The sequence below is a fragment of the Myotis yumanensis genome, unplaced genomic scaffold, assembly GCF_028538775.1.
Source record: "Myotis yumanensis isolate MYYU_CA2020_CCGP unplaced genomic scaffold, mMyoYum1.0.hap1 SCAF_10, whole genome shotgun sequence".
Lineage (NCBI taxonomy): Eukaryota > Metazoa > Chordata > Mammalia > Chiroptera > Vespertilionidae > Myotis > Myotis yumanensis.
Genome location: NW_027223761.1, coordinates 29,397,652 through 29,422,002, shown reverse-complemented (window position 1 = coordinate 29,422,002; position 24,351 = coordinate 29,397,652). Strand labels below are relative to the sequence as shown.

General features: G+C 44.8%; 1 protein-coding gene and 1 long non-coding RNA gene across 2 annotated transcripts; one reads left to right on the top strand and one right to left on the bottom strand.

The window, feature by feature from the left end:
* Positions 1-687: 687 nt before the first annotated feature.
* On the bottom strand, positions 688-19,313 carry CSRP3 (cysteine and glycine rich protein 3). The gene is made up of 6 exons (XM_070428169.1): positions 19,228-19,313; positions 9,480-9,619; positions 5,288-5,456; positions 3,545-3,677; positions 2,351-2,444; positions 688-992 (listed from the first exon to the last, which is right to left on the bottom strand). The coding sequence occupies exons 2-6, from the start codon at positions 9,589-9,591 to the stop codon at positions 916-918; spliced, it is 585 nt and encodes a 194-aa protein (XP_070284270.1). The 5' UTR covers positions 9,592-9,619; positions 19,228-19,313; the 3' UTR covers positions 688-915.
* LOC139019022 (uncharacterized) lies at positions 13,276-24,145 on the top strand. The gene is made up of 3 exons (XR_011472971.1): positions 13,276-13,360; positions 19,583-19,678; positions 23,844-24,145. It is a non-coding gene; the product is annotated as an uncharacterized lncRNA (long non-coding RNA).
* Positions 24,146-24,351: the final 206 nt, after the last annotated feature.

Genomic DNA, 24,351 nt, shown 5'->3' with positions numbered 1-24,351 from the left:
ACCAGTGACCATTTGATGCATGGGACAACACTCAACCAACTAAGCCACAGTAGCCAGGGCTATCAACAGATTTTTATTTCCATTTACTCCAAATAATTCAGAAGTGCATGTGGTGGGAGAAAAGCTTTGGTGGTTAAAAGCGGAGGCCGAAGACAGATACTTGAGCCACAGAGAACTTGCTGAGGAGGCAGACAGACATTTTTAATTAGCTACATTTCATTCGCAGGGCTGGCAATTTGATGTAAGGGAAGTTTTAAGAAATTGCTAAACCCTCAGGAATTGTGCCAGAATAAAAGAAAATCATCCTCATATCATTTATGACACAGATGCCAATGCTACGTTTCATTCCTTTTCTGGGTTTTCACAAAATGTGTAACATTGCCAAGCCTGTGATGGGACAAAAGGACCTCCTCTTCAGCAGTTTTGTTAGTTTTGATTCCCTTTTCAAATCTGCTGTCGAGTTGTCTGTTTCTGCAGGGACCCTGTTTTCTTCTCCATTAGCTGAGACTACAGGAAGCTCAGCTGAAGATTCAGGAAGACTGCTCTCCTCTGGCCTGTGTGTCCTCCTCCTCGCTCCTTCCACATTGACACCAACATGTATTATGTTCTTTGCAGCTAGTTTGTTGAGCTACCTCTCTTTTTAAAAACTCTCCTCTATTTGAAAGAAAAGATCCAGAGACATATAAGTTACCGATAAAGTATTTATTGCCTCTCCTATCCCAGGAATCAGATTAAACTTTTTTTAATAATTTGCTTCTAAAGGTCTCTTCTAACTTTGGGTAAAGACTATGATCACGTCTGAAGAGAAGTCCTGTCCAACTACCGACGAGAGGATGTTAGGGGAGGGTGTCCATCTGGGCAGGATCACTGGGAAATGTTTCAGGCCGATGAAAGATCAGAGAACGGGTACACTTTTCACTCCTTCTTTTCCACTTGTTGTGTGAGACCTCCAAACCCAATACCTGTTGGGCCAAAATTTTTGGCATAGCAAACTGGGAACGAAAATAGGGTGGGGGGAGAGAGAAAGGTTGGTTAGCACCATTATTTCAGTTCCTTGTCTGCCTACAGTTTTCACCTGTCAGAATCATCCTTTTAATACATGTTTTTTTGTAAGATAATTTGTGAGTAAAATGAATACTTTACTTTAGATCTTCTGATAAAAATTGCTTATACTTCTTTGCACTTCACTATGCTCACATTTTCTCATTGGAGTTGACACAGTCTGGCCCCTGGCTGCCTGCCTAGCCCTGTCCCCCGCTGCTTCCTGCCTCTCCAGGCACAGAGAACGATGCCCCAAGTTTGGGGCCTTTGTGCTCACTGCTTCCTGTGCCTGGAATGCCCCCTCCTAAAGCCACACTCATCCTTCAAGACCAGAGGAAGCTTGTCCTCTAAGAAGCATCCCTAACATCCCACCCTGATCACTGGCCTCTCTGTACATCACTGCCTTGTGTAGGTCTCTGCTGTGAGAGCTTTTATCACTTGACATGCAATTATTTGTGTACATGTTGATCTCCCTGCTGCTCACAGCAGCATTTTAGGGTTTTATGGCTTATGAATGCTGAGGACACTGTGTCCTCTACTGCCAGGAGAAGCCAACCATTGTGTCTCATCATGGGAAAAGCCTTGGCAACTTACAGTCTTGATTAGTAATGTCCTCCCTCCGCTCCCCTCTCAGTGTTCCCCTCACCCAACTCCAGCATAGCTCCTGGGGTCTGGAAGAGGCTCTGAGGTTGAGGATGCATTACCTTGGCCCTAATGCATCCCTCCCTTTTGTAGCATCAGGGAAGAGCTATGCCTCTATTACTTCTGCACAAGGCAAAGGGATCATGGAGGCAGCTAGGGGCAGAGCTGCGAGGACCAGAAGGAAAACCTACTTGTCGGTTCTATCTCTGTTAGTAAAGTGATGTGCAACGTCAGCAGCAGTAATGTCAGGAAGGAAAGAGGGAAAGAGCAGTGGAGGGAGGGGGGGAAGAAGGATACGTCTTGATGAACTGAAGAGAGGGCAAACTGAGTTCACCCTCCCCAATCAATCCTACCTGCCACTCAGGTGGACAGAGGGCTTTTGGGTTTTCAGAAGAGAATGTGATGCTATTTTCCAGGCCTATGGTCTCTTCCTTCTCATCTTCTCTCCCCTGGGCACCACCCCTGAGCATCTGCAAGCATCATCCCCCACATGCTCCGATGGAGAGGATCAGAGCTGGGTCAGGCATATTTCTTTTTTAGGTGGTCTTCCCATCCTGAGATCCCAAACCCTGCTCAGGCTGAGCAGCTGTGCGTCCTGCAGACATGAGCCTTCTCCTAAGGACCCTCCTCAGGAAAACATCTCAAGAGAGTCTCCGGAACCACTCACCTTTGCAATAAAGTTCTCCATCTTTGTCAGTGACATTCGTGGACTCTAGGCTCTTCCCACAGATGGCGCAGCGAAAACAGGTCTTGTGCCAAGGCTGAGGAGCACAGGAGAGTTACATACTTAATGCGGTGGGCAGCACATTCTGCTTCCATGTTCACTACCCTGACCAGCGCATCTAAAGGAGTGCCACTGCCTTGACCATTCCTGTACCTAATCAGCCTCCAGAATAATTTTTCCAGGGATTTGAAGAAAATTAGATGCTATGGTCTTGGCCAGCAATTCTCAGAACCCCTAAAAAATAAACTTATCATTGTGATTTCCATATGTATCCCTTCAGAACAGGCTAGAAGACCAAGAAACTGGAGAGGGGAGCTTGGATTTGGGACAGTGGGTAACAGTTACATGGAATATAAAGTTAAAGAAGAAAAGTGAATAAGGTAATTATCCAGGTAACTCAACCTCATTTAACTCTATATTTCCGGTCGGAAGAGTGCATGGCTTGGGTCATTCAGATCACCTGCCTTCTGCACATCTGCATGTCTACCAGGCATGGCCCAGGGGTTCTCATGTGTCTTCAAATGGCCACTCTGGGGGTGGACACTGCCCTGATATTTGAAGTCAGTCACTGCTCTCCATGGCCCTTCCACCCCTCAGTGTAAGCAGGATGTTTTCCTTTCGTCAGGCCCAGATCCTTTGGTGCAGAGCCTGGGGTCAGGCCTGAAAGAAGAGCTTGTAGCGAGTGCGCTTTGCTGTGTCAGACATTTGTCACTCTCCCGATTGCCAGGACATTTGAGGGAGGTTGTGTCTTGCTGCTGTGAGATGTTTGCTCTGTCAGTGGTGAGGCCAGCAGCAGACTGAACTATGTAGTGGTGGCACCTTCTGGAAGCATTGTGGACCCCGAAGGGCAGGGAGGCTTGAGCATGTTTATCTCCGGAGCTTCTACAGAGTGCCTCATAGCTAGTGGGCTAATGCTTGTTGCACTGAAGTCACCAGTTCTGGTTTCCAAGGGCACTGCAGGGGACAGCCTCAGCCGGGGAAAGCGGGTGAGGATGGATGGCTCCTAAAGTGGTCCCTCAGAGCTAAAGGGAATGAAGGGTCTGGCTCCCACCCACAGTTCTACTTGCTTCACTCATTCCTCCCAGCCAATCCAGTGGAGATAAGGAGCTCCCATTTGGTTCATATAGAAGTCCTTACCTTGCCCCCTCCCATCACCTTCTCCGCAGCATAGACCGACTTTCCACATCGAGGGCACTTCTCTGATTCTCCGAACTTCGCAGTGAACTTGGAAGGGTTGCTGGTGGTGGCTGACTGTGCTTGCTTTGGGGACCTGATGGAAATAGACAAATGAAACCTGTCAACCTCCCTTGTTGTGTGACCTTGAGCAAGTTACGTAACTTCTCTGTGCATCAGACTCCTCATCTAGAAAATGGGGATAGTCATAGTGCCTTCCTCACAGAGTTGTTGAGAGGGTTAAATGAGGTGACATGAGCAAAGCTTCTAGAACAGTGCCTGCCTGGTATGTGTAAGGGCTCCGAAATGTTAGCTATGATTAGTTTAAACCTTTCCTTTCTATGGTAAAGCACTTAAGAAGTGTTCCATGTATGTTAGCTTTTATTATTGTCATTTTGTTACTGTGTTGTTATTATTGCTGTGACTGTAGAGATTTTTCTGTTCCATCTGGAAATCCATTGGTCTACTTTCCAAAATGAGTTGTGAAAATATTATAGGGCAAGATGGGATCTTGACTGTTAATACTAAACAAACCATAGTCCAGTCCTTGTCCCCATGAGAGCAACGTACAAAATAGGGGCACAATAACAACCCCCGTGTTTCCATATCTTTTGGTGTTTTCTTGTCCACTTATCCCTTGAGTCTCACCATAGCCTCTAAAGTAGGCAGGGCCAGTTGGAGGAAAGTGAGGGTGGAGGGGCCACTCATAAGCACTGGGACAGGGTCTCCAGACTCTTGTCCCTCTTTGTGCAGCATCATAAGAAAACCCTCACAGAAGAGTGAGCCTTGGGTAGAGCATGGCAGAGAATTCCCTTGGAGCATCTTCTTTAAACAGAGTATCTGGTTGGGATGGAGTAATGAGAGAAATCAAAATGACTAATCACACATCCTTACACTTGCTCAGGCTCTACCATGGGCTCTTCTCTTTGGAAGGGACCAGGTGACTCTTCAGATGGTCTGACTGCTCTGTGGGGCAGGCCCTCCCTGGGACACGGCCTTTCTGCCCAGTCCCACCGCAGAGCTGAGCCCGGCCACTAGCTGGCCAGACAGCAGCTGCAGGTGAGTGGCTGCCAGTCTATACTGAGTTCTGGGCTGGAGGTCAGCGTGGTCATCAAGACAGACTGGCAGACGGAGGAGACACAGTGTGAGGTCCCAGCTCCCCTAGGATAATGGTGGGGAAACCTCAGCACTGTGTTGGCAACAGGCAGCAGGGGGGACCCACAGGGTAGTGGTAATTGTTTACTCCTGAGGCACAGCCCCACCCCACAGAACCACTCCTCCTGTGGACATTAGTCATCTTACAACCCAAGGGAAGAAATCTTTTAATGACACGCACACAGCAAACGGCCATTGCTTCCCCGCCATATTTATGTGATTTACACAGAAAAGCTCAAAGGGAAGAAATGAGACTCCGTGCAGTTTTATAAAGGTCAAACAAAGAAGCATCTGTACTTTCTTGGTTTTCTCTTGACATGAAAACCAAGGGCCATGGTGTAAAAGTAATTGCCCTTTAGAAAGGCAGATGATTTAAAGAGTCTTTGGGGGAGATGGCCCATTATTAAAACTTGGTTAGTCTGAGGATTCCTATGGTGGGCAAGTCAACAATAGTTCATTCTCCCACTTCCAGGAAACGTTGCTATGGGAACAGGATGAACTGTCCTGATAACTGGGGCTGTGCAGGCTGGGAGAAGCGGGGCAGTCACTCACTCTTGGAACTGGAGGCCCAGGTGTTCGCCTGTGTCGGTGCTGAGGCAGCCGGCGCCTTGTCCAAACCCGATCCCCTTGGGGCCGTACTTGCGCCCATAGCAGGCCTTGCAGTAGATCTCCGAGTCATGAGCTGCGACCGTGGTGCTGTCCAGAGCCTTCCTGCAGGCCACTGCCGAAGAGAGGAAGGTCCGGAGGTTGGGGTTAGGCTCTTCCTCACTTCCCTGCACCTCCAAAGCCATGCTTGGGGCCAAGAGACTGAGCAGAGCGGCCCTCGGCCAAGAACACTTTGATTCCTGACTGGTGCACCTGTCCTGGGGCACAGAGAGGGAAGCAGTGTGTTCAGTGGTGCCCAGCGAGAAAGAGGTGGAAGTGGAACCAGGCGTGTGGTCTTGGGTCAGCTAAGAATATTGTCCCTGAATCAGAAGAACCTGAATTCCGGAGTGACTTCCTAAATGACATCAGGGAAGTATGTGTGTGAGTAGAAGGTAAGGGGCTGAGGCAGGAGAGGAACTTACTTTTTCTTAATCATATAAGAATTAGGATTGAGAAGTTTCTCTACTTATCATTGCCTTAGAAGGGCACTTCGACATTCAAGGAGACAGTTACCATGGAAGCTTCTTCTGATCCAGTTCCGGAAGCCCAGAGGAGGTGAGGGGGGCAGTCCTGCCTCAGAGACCCTTAGGGCTTATCTTGGCTCAAGACCCCTGGTCACCATACGTTATCTAATGTAAAGTGTCCCCCATAATGAAAAGTGTACGAAGCAAACCCCCATTTTCCCAGAGAGAGGATTTATAGAAAGGTTTATTTTGCCAATTTAAAAGAAAAACTTTTAAGGATATAAATAAAGTGTCAAATCCCTACTTACAGTATTTAATAACATAATTCAATCACATGTTGATTTGGAGATGTTATTTTTTTTCCCTAATTGCACACAAATTCGGGAAACAATGGTATCCAGATTGTTTCTCTGCATCTTCAGCATCAGCAGTGTCTCTGAGACACCTGGCCCAGCCTCCCGGGCAGCTCACCTCCACTCTCTGCAGCCCCGTTTGCACCTGGTGGGAGGCTGTTACCTGGAAATTGTGTCTCAATCAGAAGTACATGTTAACATGACATGAGGGCAGGTTTTAGAAATATGTAGGATTTCCACAAAGTAACAATGGGCTCGATTGCTTTGTAACAATGACCCTTCATGGTTGTTCATGGTGATGCTCAGTGATTATTATAGGGAAGTCACAGCCCTAGGAATAAGAATTCACATACATTCAATTTACTTGCTTCCTTTTTAATTTTTAAACCAGTTCCATCAAATGACCTCTATAAGCAATTCAGCATTGGACGAGGTTGTTTCAGGCTCATATGCCTTCCTCAAATGGTATTTTATTTTAAAAAATGAATTGAATAAGGGAGTGTGTGTAGAAGATAAAGATGTAGATGAGGTAGGACTGGCCAGAGGCTGGTGGCTGTGTGATTGGGGAGACATATGGAAGTTCATGAAACAATTATATCAATGTTATGGGTATTAAAAATTCTGTTAAAATAAAAAAAATAATTGAATGGGTAGATGGCTGGATAGATGGATGGATGAATAAGTGGATGAATGCACGCATGCATGTGTGAATGAAGACGAGCGACTTGTCCACAATTATACAACTGAGCCATGTCTGGCCTCAGAGCTTTGACTCCTCCTCCAGTGCTCATTCCTGTCACTGCAGGACTGCTGGTGCCCTGGCACACGCTGGCCCATTTGATACCACTCCTGTGCTTGACCCACTCTCAAGCACAGACACAGTGAGCTGTGCTGTCCAGTACCCCAGACACTCGCCTGCCACGTGAAGTACTGTAACCGCAAAGTGCGCACCAAATTTCAAACACTCAGTACAGACAAAATAAGAATATAAAATAATTTGTTAATAATTTGTGTATTGATTACACATAAATTATAATCCTACATAATAAAAGGCTAATATGCAAATCAACCAGACGGGGGAATGACCGGTTGCTATGATGGGACACAGGACGCTCAACACAGGAGCTTCCCCCTGGTGGTCAGTGCGCTCTCCCAGGGGAGTAGGCCTAAGCCATCAGTCAAATATCCCCTGAGGGCTCCTGGACTGCAGGCCAGGCTGAGGACCCCCCCCCCTCCCCCGTGCATGAATTTCATGCACTGGGCCTCTAGTTTTATATATATTATGTTAGGTAAAGTGTTTTACAATTGATTTCACCTGTTTCTTTGTACCTTATAAAAATATGGTTACTAGAAAATTTAAATTTACATATGTGGCTTATATTTCTTTTGGACAGTGCTGGTAGGAAGGATTAAGATTTGTCTAGAAGTTGGGCAAACACTGGTGGGGACAGGCTTAGGTAGACTGTGCCTCTCTGAACCCCATTTCTGGGAATTATAGGGTTGCCTGTGGACTTACTTTTCGATGATAATACTAAAAAGTGTGCTTCTCTCTCGGATCTTTCTGTCTACCACTTTAGGAATGTATACTGCTCAGATCCCCATCCATCCCACCTACGTGTTCTAAGGAAAACATCAAAGGGTAGAAAGGAATGCACCACCACATGCTCACATCCTTTCTGCCACGGCTCCATTGAACAGGGACATCCTCCTGCGGACCGGGAAACACAAGACCCCCTACCGCGGGGAGCTTCACTACCATTTTCCATTCCCACTCAGGTATCAAAGTTGATCAAAGGAGAATAAAGGCCTAGAAAGCTGAATTTCCACATCAAGACCTCCAGCTTTCTTCTTACAACAACCCGTATGGTAGGTATGGCCACCTGCGTTTATAGATGGGGAGATTGAGGCCTGATGGAGAAATGAGTTGCCCAAGATCTCACAGTATATGGCAGAACCCAGACTCAAACCCTAGTCATTTTTACTCCAATGCCGGTGTTCTTTCCAATATTCCTCACTCCCACTCTTTGTTAAGAACACGAGCTATTTTTGGACAAAAGCCAGAGGGTTATGGGATAAACTCTCTTGAGCAGTGACTTTTGGATAACTGTAATAATAATGACTCTGATGGACGTGTCCGGTGACTTAAAAGAATTACCCATTGTTAAAAACTCAAAGCATCAGTAAGTCTGCCAACCCAATCACTCGGAACAGTATTTTCCCCTGTTCTTCGATGATATTTATGTTTGCTGCGGGAGGTTAGAGAGAATGGAAACGCCTGCAGCAGATAAAATGTTACTGTTTCTGGCAGCTTAAGGATGGAGTGTCTCCTGCGACAACAGATGGAGCCCACCCCTTGAAGTTCTGTTTGAAACAGTGTGATGCCTTGTGGTCACTGGGCTGCAGCAGGGAGGTGGGGTGGGAGACTATAGGGGGAGGGGATCTGCCAAATATCCAGTAAAGCTGACCCTTAAGCCAGATCTACTGGAGGGAAGCAAAGAAGGTGAGTGGCCAAAACAGACTGTTCTCCCAAAATAGGGCTATCTACTAAGAAATTCCAGAATGCACTCATGTCAAAGTGTGATTTGACTAGAGGGAGTCAAAGATTCAGGTGCTATTCCTGGCTCTTCTACGGATACTTACAGACCAGGCTCACAGGTGAGAAATGACTTATCCGAAGTCACAGGAGTCCAGCAGAGCCAGACTCCCAGGTGGACCACGAGATCTTAAAATTGCCCCAGCTTCAACATTTGTGAATCTGCGTCTGGCAGGTGATGCTAAAAATTCCCTTTGCAAGTGACTGGTGCCCAGGCCCAGAACCGCTTCCTCTTCTGACTCTTAAACAACTGGCACGTGTTCCCCTGTCTGACACAAGTTCTTTCTTAGGAAAAGCCAGTTGCAGCTGACTTCAGTGACAGCTGGCCAGTGGGAAAAACACCTAGAGCCAAAGCCATCCTGTCCAGATAACCAATGGCCGTCTTTCTCTGCCAAGTCACACCTTGCAAATGTCACCACTGGGTTAAAGTTTTCACCACTGAGGCCAGCTTGCTCTGACTTTGAGCTGCAGGGAAATGGCCTCTGAGTTGAGCAAGTGGTTGGAGAGAGGGTGCTCAGGCGAGCACCGTCCCTTCCTAAGGTGGGAGCCACAAAGTCCCAGGTGATACTGATGTTGCTAGTCCCGGGACCACTTTGAGAACCACGGATATATAAGTATCGGTGGCTAAATGTGAGCTTTGAAACGCCCCCTGCATGCTGAGGGGCCTTCGTGGTGTTCACCCAACTCACTGCAGTGGAAACAGGTCTTGTGGAAACTCCTTCCGTTGCACTGGATTTCTTCCGCGTGGTAGACTGTCTTTTCACAGGCTCCACATTTTGCACCGCCTCCCAAGTTCGGCATCTTGAAGACTTTCTGACCAAGGTCAAGTCTAACAAGATATAAAGCAAATACCCCACATTTAGGCAGCCTCGGGAGTGAACCAATCATTGACAGTGCAGTGGTCTGAAGATCAGGATACCGCCCCATTTTGTTTGTGGTTCATTCATTCATTCATTCATTCATTCAATAGTTACTGTGTGCAAGTCATTGAATAAGGCTCTGAGCAAGTCACTTCACTACATTGGGACTCAGTTTACTCTTCTGTTAAATTTCAAAAGCACCTGCTCCTATGGACTTCTCAGTGTTCTTGGAGGGAATGGATGAGCTAATTTTGTGTCTATAAAATTATATACAAATATTGTCATAATTTTTTCAATCTAGGGTTTTAAGAAATATTCCATCAGAAGTGGCAATACAAAAGAAGAAGATGTGGCAATAACCTATTACAGTGGCATTATTTTCTGATCTAGTCCAGTGTTTCTCCATTTACCTTGGATCTTGGTAATAATATGCAGATTCTGGTGGAAGAAGCAGAAATTCTGCATTTCTAACAGACTCCAGGCAGTGCTGATGCTCCTAGTAGTGGACCACCCTTTGGGTAACAAAGTCTTAGCTAATCTTGCTAATAAAAATATATAATCTATAATCTATCATCTATAAAATATCCTGTTCAGATTTATTCCTCCTATTAATTCCTTTTAAAGGAAATATCCCAGCCCAGGCAATAAGCTATATTGGCACTATCCTAGATCAGTGGTCTGGACACTGACCTTGTGCTCTCAGGGCTACCCACACCTCGCTGTGCGCATTGAGAACTGCGTAGCTTTCTTACATCTGTCTTCCCAGCTATGTTATAAAGAGAGTCACTCTTTTCCTTGCTGCTTCACAGTGTTGTTTAGAGGACCAAGTGACACGATGTGCAGGAAGGTACATGACAGAGCTCCCAGTGCCAGGTGTGATCACAAGAGCCAGGTGAGGATGCTGTGTGTCTCCCCACACCCTTTGAGCACATTCTGCTGCAAGGAGCTGCTGATACCCACAGCCCTGGGCCATCATTGTCTCCTCACTACAGAGTTAAGTTTAAGAGATACTAGGCAGCCCTAGACGGTTTTGCTTAATGGATAGAGCGTTGGCTTGCCGACTGAAGGGTGCCCAGGTTCGATTCCGGTCAAGGGCATGTATCTCAATTGCAGGCTCCTCCCCGACCAGAGCCCTGGTCAGGGCTCATGCAGGAGGCAACCAATTGATGTGTTTCTCTCACACTGATATTTCTCTCTGTCTTTCCCTCTCTGTTACTCTCTCTAAAAATCAATGAAAAAAATATCCTCAGGTGAGGATGAGAGAGAGAGAGAGAGAGAGAGAGAGAGAGAGAGAGACTATGCAAGGAGGAGCATCAGAAAAATGGTTTTCTTTCTGTGTCTGTGGATAAGTATGAATCCAGTTTTCAGTTTCTCCAGAGCAAAACTAAAATAAATCATCCATACTCAGTGAAATTTCTGAAATCCTACCAGCCCCAGGAGGGCCTGAATTTTCACTGGGATCCTTTGGTTTCTCAAAGCCTGGTGTGTCATCTTGTCATGACACCAAACACTATCAGCTCATTCCAAGTGGCTGCTTCTGACCTTCTCTTTCCCTCCTGGGGAGCTAGTCACCTTCTTATAATAGTTGGCCATTGCCACTAAGCCCTCCTGGTCACTGGTCAGGAATGTGTCTCCCAGACTCATAGCAAGGACAGGTTTTGCTAAGAAACAGAAGGTAAATAGCAAACAGACCACTGAACCCGATACTCAGACCAAAGGGAACATCCCTACCTGAATGTCCCTGCAAGGAGCTTTTCCCATTTACAAAAACAGTGTGAGGTTAGCCGGGAACATCCTATCCTTCCTCTCATAGAAGCAGGCTCTTTATTTCAGTATAATTGTAGAGAACTTTTTTTTTTAAAGGGAACAATTAATGCTTCTATTTCTATAGTTCAAGTTGTTTGGTTAGTGGAAAGAATAATGAATTTTGAGTTGAAAGGCTTGGAAATCAAGTCAGTATTCATTCATTCATTCACTATGCATTTTCTACCTAACTATCATGTATCAAGCACTGCATCAGGTACTGGTGAGGGATCCAAGGGAGGAAAACATAAAAATAATAAGAGAATTGTGTCCCCCAGAACTGAGAAGTCCACATTCTATTGAGGAAGATAGGCAACAGAGAAGAGTCTTGTGAGACGTGCCATGCAGACTCAGAGGAAATGGCTACCCACGTTTAGATTAGGAATGAGAGCAATGGTGTTGAAGGATCACAGAGGATGTCACATCCAAATGGGGTTTTGAAGGGTGACTAAGAGTTCATCAGAGAAAGAGGAAGAACACTTCAGGCAGAGAAAAGAGCACACAGAAAGGCATAGAGGCCTTAATATTCCCCCCAAAGCACAAACTGCTTATTTATTTTACTTCATTAAAATTTTAGGACTTTTATGATTGGAATAGATTTTCACGATTGACCAACCCCCTCATTTACAAACAAGGTGAGGCCTAAGTAAACATTTGGTAGTATTTTCTTAGCTAACCTCCTTTCCTTAGAGTCATCTTTCCCTTATTAAAGATGATATATTCTCTGGAAAAGAATAGGATCACATAATTTTGCCCATGTTCATTTTGATCCAGAGTTTCAATAGGATATAAAATAAAGGAGAAATGTCATATACCTCCAGGAATGTGACAGTGACACTTGTGAAATTAATGATGTGGAAATTTTCAAGGAAAAAAACCCGAGGTCAAATTTCTCACTTCAGATCTCTTCTGGAGATTTCATTGGCAGGCCCTGCAAGTTAATGGGAGAGAGATATGCCTCTTGGATGTATGAGGTGTGTGTGTGTGTGTGTGTGTGTTCAGCAATCGCCTACACGTGAAACTTTTAAAAGTGAGGATAAGATTATAGATAATAACTTCTTCACAAAGTAACCTATCCTAGTACAGGTTTTTAAATAAGTGATCATAAACATCTGACATACACATGTCAGGATTTGAAACCCAAAATAGAAATCCGTAAAGGTTCTATTTAACAGGTGCCCAGTTTCATCTCTAAAGATGGGATTGTAGCAGTGGAGGCCAAACACAGAAGACACCCCCGATTTTTTTTCTTTCAATGCTTCAAGCCCCAGAGATAAGGGTGTGATAAAGCATCCTGAATTGGAGGACATGGATTCTATGCTTGACCTGGCGACCTTGAACTTGGGTGAAAAATGGCGATAATACCATCGCCTGCACGTTCCGCACAGGACCACTGTGAAGGTCGAGGAAAGGCGGGATTTAAAGCATTGCAGCAGAATCCCTGCAGGGACATGACTGGGGACCCCCGAGGATGCCTGACACCAGGCAGAAGAGTGCGCCCTATCCATACCGTTTCACTTGCAGGAGACTCTGCACGGCTCCTCTGGGCCATGTCTGAGCTGCCAGCGCTGCCACCCTCGCATTTCATTTCGGGGCCATTATTCAGTAAAATGCGGGCGACTTGAACACAGCCCTGGGGTCTCACAACAGTTGCTAAAACCGACCCGGCTACTGAGTGACGAGCGGGGAGGGCGGGGCGCGTGCGCAGCGTGAATGCGAGATTCACATCGTGGGTGACGCATCGCGAGATTTCATCCCCACTTAGAACGGCGCGGTTTCATCACACCGCGCAGAACGGCGTCCAATTGAAAACTTACGAATTGTTTACCTCTTGGAATTTTCCATTTAATATGTTTGGGCCAAGGCTGACTGCCGGGGACCGGAACCACGGACAATCAGAGCTTGGGGTAAGGGGGACTTTATTGAGAAGCTATTCACAGGCAGGGCGTCGTCGCGCCCTTTATAGCAGGGCCTGCAAACAGCACCAGCTGCTCAGTAAGTCAGTGTGGTCTGAAAGCACAGCTAGGCCCCAGCTGCCGTGCATAACCCCCTTAGCCTCCTGCATTACTTCGGCATTCCTGAGTCTCAACACTCCCCTAGCCAGGCCCACAATGTGAGTTCACGCTGGCAAGACACCAAGGGATGGGCCATGGGCTTATCAGTGTTGCCCGGCACAGGCGAGGGCCATTAAGGGGGGGACACACCAAATATAGGCTTGCCTGTCACTCAGCCCCATTTGTCCCCTGGGTTACAGTCTCCATCCATGTCCTGGGCCTGGGGTGAGGGTGGGGGGGAGATGGCTGCGTTGTCACTGAGGAAGTTGCTCATGATTGAAACGGGGTGCAGTCTGAGATTGATGGGGATGAGACAGAAGGCAGGGCCCTGCTACGTCAGCTGGTGAGAGGGGACTCCAGACTTTTGGGTCCCAGGTCCCAGTGAGAGACAACTTGTGCAGACTTCTGAATGAATAACGCTGTGGCAGAGATCACGCTGGGAAGGTGCCCTAGTGGGGGCAGGGAAAGCCCTGGTGAGATGCAGATCAGAGTCCCAGTTCTGTCTTGCCTCTTTGGAGCTATATGATCGGGATCGGGGGAAAACCCTTCAACGCTCTGAACCTCAATATCCTCTCTAAAATGGGCATCATAGTCCTGTCTGTTTCGCTCTTGCTGGTAGGACTGTAGCATTTCAAGTACCTCAAATAACCTTGTCAACTGTAGAGTATTATAAAATGTAAGAGCCCGTTAGTTTAGTACTAACTCAAAGTGGCCGTGCATCCACGTGAATTTTTAAAAGAAAAACCAACTGTGTATCTTAGGCACATTCTTCCTAATCCAACACTTTGTTTCTTTGGTTTTTAAATACCAACTATGGCATGGAAAGGTGATACCTTAGGGCAAAAGTGGGTGGGGTGGATAAAATGGGCACGGAGTGATTCAGTTTCCTCTTTGTCCATTAAAGTACCTGGGAAGGAATCTTAGGCCCTGGCCGAGCAGAGACCTCAATCGAAAATGCCACTTTTAGCTTAGTGTTGGTTCATTTAGTCATCCTATTAGATGCCTGATCATCCCACAGTGAATTAACTTGTCTGCACTGGCTGAGGCAAAGATTTTGGATCTTGGAAACTTTTATCTGGAACCTAAGAGATAATAATTGTTGCTAATATAATAACACTAGAGGCCTGGTGCATGAAATTTATGCACTGGTAGGTTCCCTAGCAGCTGCCAGCTGCCGGCTGAATACTCCCTCCCTTCCCCCAGCCGGCCCTGCCTCCTGGTCGAACTCCCAGACAACTCCTGGTGGAGGGGACAGTTTGCATACTACACTTTTATTATACAGGATTATTATTGAAGCTAATGTGTGTCTGAGGACCTGTCCTTGGGCCTGAGTCATATCTCATTTAATCTTCACAGCAGCCCTTCAAGCTAGGTAATATTACAAAATTTAGAGATGGGGAAATGGAGTCTGAGGGAAATTACATTGCCCAAGGTCACATGGCTACTTGAAACTGGGGTCTCTCTGACCCCAAAGCTATGTTCTTATATTAATGTTAACTATTACTTATTGTTAACCATGCACCCGTTGCCTTTATATAAACTATTTTTAGTGTAACTGTCCTACTAAGTTTGTTATTCCCATTTTGCAGATAAATAAAACTGAGACTTAGAGCATAAGTGACTTGTCTGAGGTCACACGGCTGGTAAATGGCAGAGCTTCAATTGAAACCTCAGCTAAGCTGGTTCTATGTCCCATGTCCTTGCTCACAACCCACTGAAGAGGGGTCAAGACTCAGCACCTCCATTAATCAAATGTCCCAGGCAATGGGCATTGGAATCTGTTAACCCATTGTCTCTCTGTGGGACAGAGTACTCATGGGTGGGAGTAACAGGGAGACTGAATTCGATTCAGTAACATAAAGGACTTTCTAAGAGCCAGTGCTATTCAAACATGGAAAGGACTCCTTTGGGGCTGAAGAGTTCTCTCTCACCATTGATTTTACTTCGACTGGGGATGGATGTCCAAGTGCTGCAGTGTTGTGAGTCTCCTTCAAGGGTCCTTCGAGCCCAGAGACAGATTTAGAGATCTGAATGGCAACTGGAGCCTCACCTTACAGAAATGTTGCCCTAGTTGCATCCCCTCTCAAACACTGCCTCCTCTCTAGTCTCTTAATCCAGGTAATGGAGATGATGTGGCATAGTGGAACTCAGGCTTTGGAAAGACTGGCCAGAGTTCTAACAACACAATCAGTGGGATTGTCGGCTAATTGCTCAACATCTCTGAGCCCAGTGTCCTCATGCAAAGACAGGATGGGGAGGCTTGAATTAGGTTTTTTTCAGGTTAAATAAAATAATAATAATAATAGCAAAGATATCATATATAGATCCTTAATACATAGCAGGTGTTTAATAATTTGTGTTGCTATTATTATTTTTACCTCTATTTTTTTAAATTTTTATTTATTGATTTTTAGAGAGAGGAAGAGAGAGAGAAACATCGACTTATTGTTTCACTTATTTATGCATTCACTGGTTGTTTCTTGTACATGCCCTGACTGGGGATTGAACCCACAATCTTGGTGTATTGAGATGATGCTCTAACTAACTGAGCTACCCACCCAGGGTCTAAATCCATTTTCTTAAAACAAGCAATTTCTCCTTACTTCTGCTCTGTGGCCCTTCTGGTTCAGACTGTGAAGCAATTCTGTTTCTCAGCCTTCAGAGTGTGCTGCGCCCAGGAAGAGACACAGCCAGGCCAGGGAGAAAGGCAGCCCCCCTGGGGGATCAGGGTGCCCGGTGACCCAGGGCAGCACTTCCTTGCTTTGGCAGCTCTGTTGCCTAACACCAGCTGACCTCTCTGGTGACCTGTGCTTTGAAGGGAATCAGCAGAGTCCCTCCCTGTGGCTCAGGGAGACAGTGCCCTTCAGCTCCCACATGTAGGACACTCAAGGTCAATAGCTTCCTCCTAAGCTTCTTCCCTGTGAAAAGGCCCTTTAAAACGTAGACACAGTAGACATGCCTGCCTGTTACTCTTAAGGTGTAACATGGGGGTCATATTACATCTTTTCTGAGATTATCTCTGAAGGAGGGCCAACTTTCACTCTCAGAAACTCACTTTGTTCTACTTTGACCTTTGTAGTTTTTTTAAAAAAAATATGCTTTTATTGATTTTAGAAAGAGAGGAAGGGAGAAAGAGATAGAAACATTGATGGGAGTGAATCAACATTGATCAGCTGCCTCCTGCACGTCCCCCAACGGGGATTGAGCCTGTAATCTGGGCATGTGCTCTGACTGGGAATCGAACCAGTGACCTTCTGGTTCATGGGATGACACTCAACCACTGAGCCACACCAGCCGGGCTGTAATTTGTTTTTAAAGACCATGTGGCACTGGATCTGTCACTTTCTAGCCATGTGACCCTGAGTAATTACTTCACTGCCTTAAACTTCTTTCTTCCCCTGAAGAATGACTTCTTGCAGGACTCATTGTGCCAGTTCAATAAGCTACTATTGTTCTCTCGCCACAGTAAACAGGGCAGTAAACAACCAGCAAATCATGATCAGCCCTTTCCCGTGATGAGGACCTTATTGAGGCTCAGAAGAGTCTCCCGTCCTCCGTGGCCCTTAAGACAATCATGGTCTTCCTCCTTTCCTTCACTGCGATCAAGAACTAGTTTTTTACATTTGAAGGCATCACATTTCTCTTTGGCCATGAAGCCCCACCCTGGACACAGTATTCCCAGATACCTGAGCCCTGCGCTTGTAACTGGAAGTCTGCCTGCTCGGGAGTTATATTTCCTGTGTATTATATTTCTATCCCGGGTCCTTCCTCTTGTAAAACGAATCAATCATCTTCTAACTCCCGCTCAGCTTATCATTCACTCTGACCTCTGGACTTTTGTCATCACACTTGCACTTAGCAGGAAATCCTCCTGCAGCCCATGGGGCTTGGCCTGCGCCTTTTCTCAAAGGGCTCGAGTATTGTGCAGCTTTATTACGCTTTGCAAAGTACTCTCCTATACTTCATCGCATTGGAATCTAGCAAATCCCTTTGGCCTTACCTTAATTTTCCTGCTCAGAAAATGGAAACTCAGAGAAGTGATGTTCAGGCTGCCTCCCTATTCTCTAATGAATGGCTTGCGCATGTGGGCCCCAGAGCAGCTGTCTGCCTGGGCTGGAGAGAACACCAAATCCTGAGGGCCAGCTGTACTCCCTGCCAGCAGCCAGGGCTCATTTTAATGACTGAGTTGATAAAAATGGAACCAAAGGCCCAGCCGGGGTGGCTCAGTGGTTGAGTGTCGACCTATGAACCAGGAGGTCAGGGTTTGATTCCTAGTCAGGGCACATGCCCGGGTTGCGGCGGGCTTGATCCCCAGTAGGGGGTGTGTAGGAGGCAGCCGATCAATGATTCTTTCATTGTTGTTATTTCTATTTTTCTCTCCCTCTTACTTCCTCTCTGAAATCAATAAAAATATATTTTTTTAAAAATGGAACCAAAGCCAAGCCAGAAGAATCCTGTACATTTTCTGGGTCATAAAGCAGTTTTACATACACTGTGATGAATTGGATGTACCCAATCTTGAGATTCAGCCCCAAAAGTAAACTGAGGACACAGGCTCTTCCTACTTCCCCACCCTTCCTGCTGTTCCAGCCCACCCTTCTCTGCATTAGTGCTGCCTCTACCTCCCCAGACCTGGAACAGGACGTGGTCAATACAGGTTCATTAAATTTGCATTGAATTGCACTGCAGAGAGACAAGATTTCTTCTACTAGTTCACCAACTTCTCCTTGTTAGAGGAGTCACAGTCCCATCTCAGGGATGGCAACAGAAATTAGAGGTGGTGGCTTTGTTCTTTGGGTAGCATCTCCGCTCAGACCATTGCTTAAAACCACTCCTCATTCTCAGTCACACTCATGCCTGTCATTCACTGGAATGTAAAAAAAAAGGGGGGGGGGGGGCGAGGAGAAGAAAAGAAAAAGTTCTTGACAGGAGCCTAGGGGAAACACTGGGAATCACCCCCTCACTCCTGGTTAGGAATTATCCTCCTACTAAATAGAGCCCTCCGTGGATTTTCAGCATAGCAGTACCTTTTTCAGATACTGTTTTGGTTAATTTAAAATTATTAAAAGCAAGCCTGTTGCTAAACATCCTTGGGATAGGAAAATCTATTTTAAACCAACAAATGTCACCAAGTATTTCCTATATGCAAGACAGAGTATAGTGAAGAATACTCACTCACACCTTTGGAATAGCACAATTCCTTGTATTTGGAGCACTGGAAAGTTGGCTTCTGCTCTACTGTACCTATCATACCAGTTTATAACTGTGGAGTATTTTACATTCTAGAAAAAAATGTCACTACATCCATACTGATCCTTGCAGAGGAGACCAAGACCCTGAGGACAGGAGCTTCTCAAAGTCACACATCCATTCATTATGTGGTTCTAGGACTAGAATTCAGGTCTTTAGGCTAAGATAATAGGAAACATTATTCCACCATGAAAATAGTTTTAGATAAAAAATAACACCTTACTCATTTACCTGTCTGTGAGGTTCTCTTAAGCCCCCAAATGTTAATTGCCCTTTTTAGGAATTTTCTAAACTGTTAGGTCCACACCAGAGTTGAGCATAACTGAATTTCCTCACACAGGACCACCAGAGTAGTTGCTCATACTTGGGATGTGAAACACATCCTTACTCTATGGGACCTTCCATAGTCCCAACCAGCCACCAAGCCAGGTGCCCACCTCCAGCCCAAACACTTGCTTTTCTCAACTTACCTGCCTGTTCGGTCTCTGTCAGCTCAACTGAGTAAGGAGGGGCTAACGTCCTTTTAAATATATGGAGGCCTTCGCCAGCCTTGGCCTGCAGAGGGAAGGGCGGGAGGGAGGCCGAGGGGAGACATGAGTAACACAACTGCTATCAGAGGCTGAAAATAGCCTGTGACCAAAGCCCTGCGTTTTGTTCCCCCCCACACCAGCTGTGGGGCCCTTGGAGAACAATATTGCTTCTGTTTTCATTGCCAATCGCCTATGGCACCTAAGGGATCAATTTGTGGAGTGTAAATTTCTGATCAATTCGTTGGACCAGGAACAAACACAAAGAAGGAATTTATGTCCAAAATCATTTTTCCAGGCTCCTACTCCTCTGACCTTTCTGGAAATCAATGCGAGGTACCTGCAAATGAATCATGAGCCATATCTGGGAGCCCTCTTGAACTCCAAGGCACAGGTCAGTACACTCGTGAAGAGAACTCAGAGCTAAAAATAAGAGTGATGGGTGTCTGAAACAATCCTTAGACACACTCTTCAAAGAAGCTTGGGGGGAAAGCTCAGTAATCATCAGGGTCCCGTCGCTCCATGGCCCACTATTCTAGGAAAAAAAGTTTTCTCTCAAAAGTTTTGAGGTACTTTGCACACCATCTTTTCTACTTAAGAATTTAACCCGACAGGCATTATATTTATGACCAGTTTTTATAAGTCTTTGTAAATCCACATTTTCATTGGAGGTTTAATTTCTTTTTGCCTGGTATGCACATATTTTGGATCAAGCATCAAGGACTCACATGAATTGTAGAATTTGATAGTTGACAAGAAGTTCAGAGATTTAATAAACTAATTCTTCACATTATCGCTGAGGTAACCTACTTCCTCAAGGCCAGACAATAAGCCATTGGTGGGTTCCAGATTGCAGTTCAGGTCATTTGTCTCTCAGGTGAAGGCACTTTCCACTAATGTTGACCGGGATGTTGAGATTAGATGTAGGTAGTTCCTAATCGAAAGGTGTATACGTAAAATTCATATTAGTTCAGATGAGCCGTATTAGCCCTTTAGTTATAGGCCCACAAAAAAAAATTGGTTGAGTTATAGACTATTTCACTGTAAAAAGGTTGTGTTAATTTCAAAAATATGAACATAGTACAATCTATGAAATATCCTTGGTCTATGTTTTCATGCAAAAGTCTTCATCGTAGAAATGAGGAAATGGTGAGTACTCTAGAATGTTAAAGTTATAAGGGACTTTAGAAGTCTCCTAGAATAGCAGCTTTCAAATTTCAAGTGGTTTTTTAGAATGATAATACTTTTCTTCCTATATTAAATGGAACTTCAATATATAAAGCTGATAAAAGAGGAACTTACTTGCTAAAAATAGGTGGTCTATCCTATATAACAAAAGGGTAATATGTAAATTGACCCTAAAGCAGAACGACTGGAAATGACTGGTCATTATGACACACACTGACCACCAGGGGGCAGATGCTCAATGCAGGAGCTGCCCCCTGGTGGTCAGTGCGCTCCCACAGGGGGAGCTATGCTCCACCACAAGCCAGGCTGATGGCTGCCAGTGCAGCGGTGGTGGTAGGAGCCTCTCCTGCCTCCTCAGCAGTGCTAAGGATGTCTGACTGCAGCTTAGGCCTGCTTCCCACTGGCAAGTGGACATTCCCCCAAGGGCTCCTGGGCTGCCAGAGGGATTTCTGACTTCCAGCTTAGGCCTGATCTCCTGGGGAGCGGGCCTAAGCCAGCAGGTGGACATCCTCTGAGGGGTCCCAGACTGCGAGAGGGCACAGGCCGGGCTGAGGGACCCCCCTGAGTGCACAGATTTTTGCATGGGTAGGGTCCGTAGGCCTGGCCAGCAATCAGGGCCGATGGGGACCTTCTGGCTGCCAGCCAGGACCTTCCTCCCCCCAGCTGACCTTCCTCCCCCCGGCTGCCGGCTGCTGGCCAGGGCCTTCCTTCCTTGGCTGCTGGCTGTTGGCCGAGGCCTTCCTTCATTCCGTGCCGCCCCCTGGTGGTCAGCGCACATCATAGTGAGCAGTCGAACTCCCGGTCCGTAGAACTCTCGAGGGGACAATTTGCATATTAGCCTTTTATTATATAGGATTATTTCTGGAGCCAGGAAATTTGGGTTTGACTATAATGTCTCTGGCTCTTTTAAAAAAAAAGCATTTCTAATTATATAGCACAGGAGAACATTTTTATTATGAATGACTAAACAATAAGGATGTGTTTAGGGTAAAATGTAAAAATTTCCACCCATAATCCTACTTGCCTTCCTAGAGTTAATAACCGATAATATTTTGGGTTTTACTAACTTGAGTCATCTTTTAAAAGGGGATTTTAACTCATTCACATTTATAGCGATTTTGGATACATAAGGAATTATTCCTTTCATCTTATTTTGTTCTATTTTTATAATGTTTCCTTTTTCTTTTCTGGCCTTTTAATAATGGTTGTAATTGTGCCATATTTTTCTCTAATGAATTAGAAATTATTCTCTTCCTCTAATTTAAAAACTAATGTTATAATAAATATTTTTATTGGCATCTAGATTTAATTGGTAGTTATATTCTGTTTCTTCCATGAGATGAGAAACTTTTAAGAACCTTAGCACACTCTTACCATCACCATGTTGCCCTCTTCCTTCACGTTGACCTTGGAAATACACACCTGCCCACCACCTTCCATGTGCAGATCATCTGAGATTTTAGTTCCAGGTTGTAATTCGTTTTGTTTATTATGCATCAGTGGTTATTTGAACCTAATTATACATTTTACTGCTTTCTTTATCTTACATTTTAAATTCTGAGAGGGTGAGATAGAATGCATTCTTTTATTATTAAATTTATTGGGGCAACATTGGTATGCATTCTTGATAAATCCATTGATAGAGTCTCTGTAAATGAACTAAATTCTCACATAATTGAAAAGGGTCTTTCTATTAGTTTACTAGAATTGCTATAACACACACCCTACACTAGGTGGCTTAAACATAAAAAATTAATTTTCTTACAATTCTGGAGGCTGGAAGTCCAAGGTCAAGGTATCAGCAGGGTTGGTTTCTTCTGAGACTTGTCTCCTTGGCTTGTAGACAATCATATTCTCCACATGTTTTCATAAGGTCTTCCTTCGTGTGTGTCTATGTCCTAATTACCTCTTTTTTTTTTTTTTAAATATATTTTATTGATTTTTTACAGAGAGGAAGGGAGAGAGATAGAGAGTAAGAAACATCGATGAGAGAGAAACATCGATCAGCTGCCTCCTGCACATCTCCCACTGGGGATGTGCCCGCAACCCAGGTACATGCCCCTGACCGGAATCGAACCTGGGACCCTTCAGTCCGCAGGCCGACGCTCTATCCACTGAGCCAAACCGGTTTCGGCTAATTACCTCTTCTTATAAGGACACCAGTCACGTTGGATTGTGACCCACTCATATGACTTCATTTTATTTTTAAAGGAAATGTCTTCAAATACAATCACATTCTGAGGTACTGGGGGTAGGACTTCAACATATGAATGTGGGGGAAACACAGTTCAGTCCATAACAGCCTTAATTTTGTCTTACACGTGGATGCTAGTTCGACAGTCTGTAGAGTTGTTCTGTTCAGTACAACAGCCAGTAGTCACATGTGGCTATTTACATTGAAATTATGTAAAACTTTAAAAAAATTAAAAATTCAGTTCCCAGTCACAGTTGCCATATTCCAAATGCCCACACATGGCTAGTGCCTACAAATTGAACGGCCTAGATAGAGCATGTTTCCATTACTGCAGATGTTCCCTTGAACAGTACTGCTGAGCGTCTTCATCTGACAAATGAAGCAAATCCCTTTGGATTCTATGAAGAGCAGATAATAGTAAGCATGTGATAGATACATAGCAGCATGCTCAATCAATATTAGCTGAATGTTGACTCAGCAGTAAGTGAATTGTAAGATTAAGACTAGAACCCACTCTTCTCTGTCCTATTATTCCCCCAGAACAACCATAAATGAGTAAGCCATTGAGAAATGTAGGACATGAAGAAGATTGGGCAAGAGAGTGAGGTGGAACAATGAGTACAATCTTAAACACATGCCTTAAAACATGACTTTTATACCCCAAGTCAGAATAAACATTATTCTACTTAATCCTCATGAAACTTTGTAAGGAAGGTATTATACCCATTGTCTGAAGGAGAAATGAAATAAATGCAGCTCTGGAAGGCTAAGTAACTTCTCCAAGGCCACACAGTGAGTCAACAGTAAGCCAGTAGCAATATCAGGCCTCGAATCCACTACTTTCGCTTCATTCACCTAAAATCACTAAAAACTGGTAAGTCATTTGGAAACACAGATCACTAAGGAGACAGAGAAATTTAAACTCAGATTGAACCCCTTCTACAATGGTGGTTCCCCAAATTGTTTGATCATGGTCCCCTCAGTAAACATGTTTGAACAATACACACATACGCGCATATGTAAATATGTGTACATATATTTATAAATTATAAAAATTACTGTAATATATACATAATGAAATATACTCAAAAGGATATACTAAAAATATAGAAATAATTATAATAAAAGTTGCAATTTATTTTCTCATACTCCAGTATTGTTTCACATGCTCCCTCAGGTGCTGGTCCCCTTAAACTTTGGAAACCACTGCTGTACACCATGCCATACAAAGAAGGAAGAGGCTGTTGATCACAGAGGCCTGGAAATCTCAGCTTCTATCTGCTCGCCCAACCACTCTGAAAGGAAACATGATTGGATCTTAATGTGTTCAATATCAGCCACATTCTTAGCGTTACTAGGGCTCTTCAGTATTTCTGTGCACCATGAGCATGATTTTTGTCTCTGGTTCTTATTGCAAAGACAGAATTAATTTAAAACTATCATTCAGAGGTTGCTCCTGGCCACGTGTCCATCCATGAAAGGCAGAGAAATGGGTAAAGTCACACTTAAATGTATTAAGATGCTTTCCCCCAAAGAGATAAAAATAAATATTGCCATCTTCACTAAAATGAAGTGAGACTTGATGAAACAAATAGCTGAATTTACATGCATCATCCAGATTTTTAAAATTTTTCTTGTTTTTATGGCCATTCATCACTTGCTGATTATAGTGATAATGTGTTCTT

Excerpts from the sequence above, each read along its gene's own strand:
- CSRP3 (XM_070428169.1), bottom strand. The coding sequence starts at position 9,591 with ATGCCGAACTTGGGAGGCGGTGCAAAATGTGGAGCCTGTGAAAAGACA. Across the intron at positions 5,457-9,479 it reads CAAGACCTGTTTCCACTGCA|TGGCCTGCAGGAAGGCTCTG; the intron begins GTGAGTTGGGTG and ends TCTCTTCGGCAG. Across the intron at positions 3,678-5,287 it reads CTGGGCCTCCAGTTCCAAGA|GTCCCCAAAGCAAGCACAGT; the intron begins GTGAGTGACTGC and ends TATTTCCATCAG.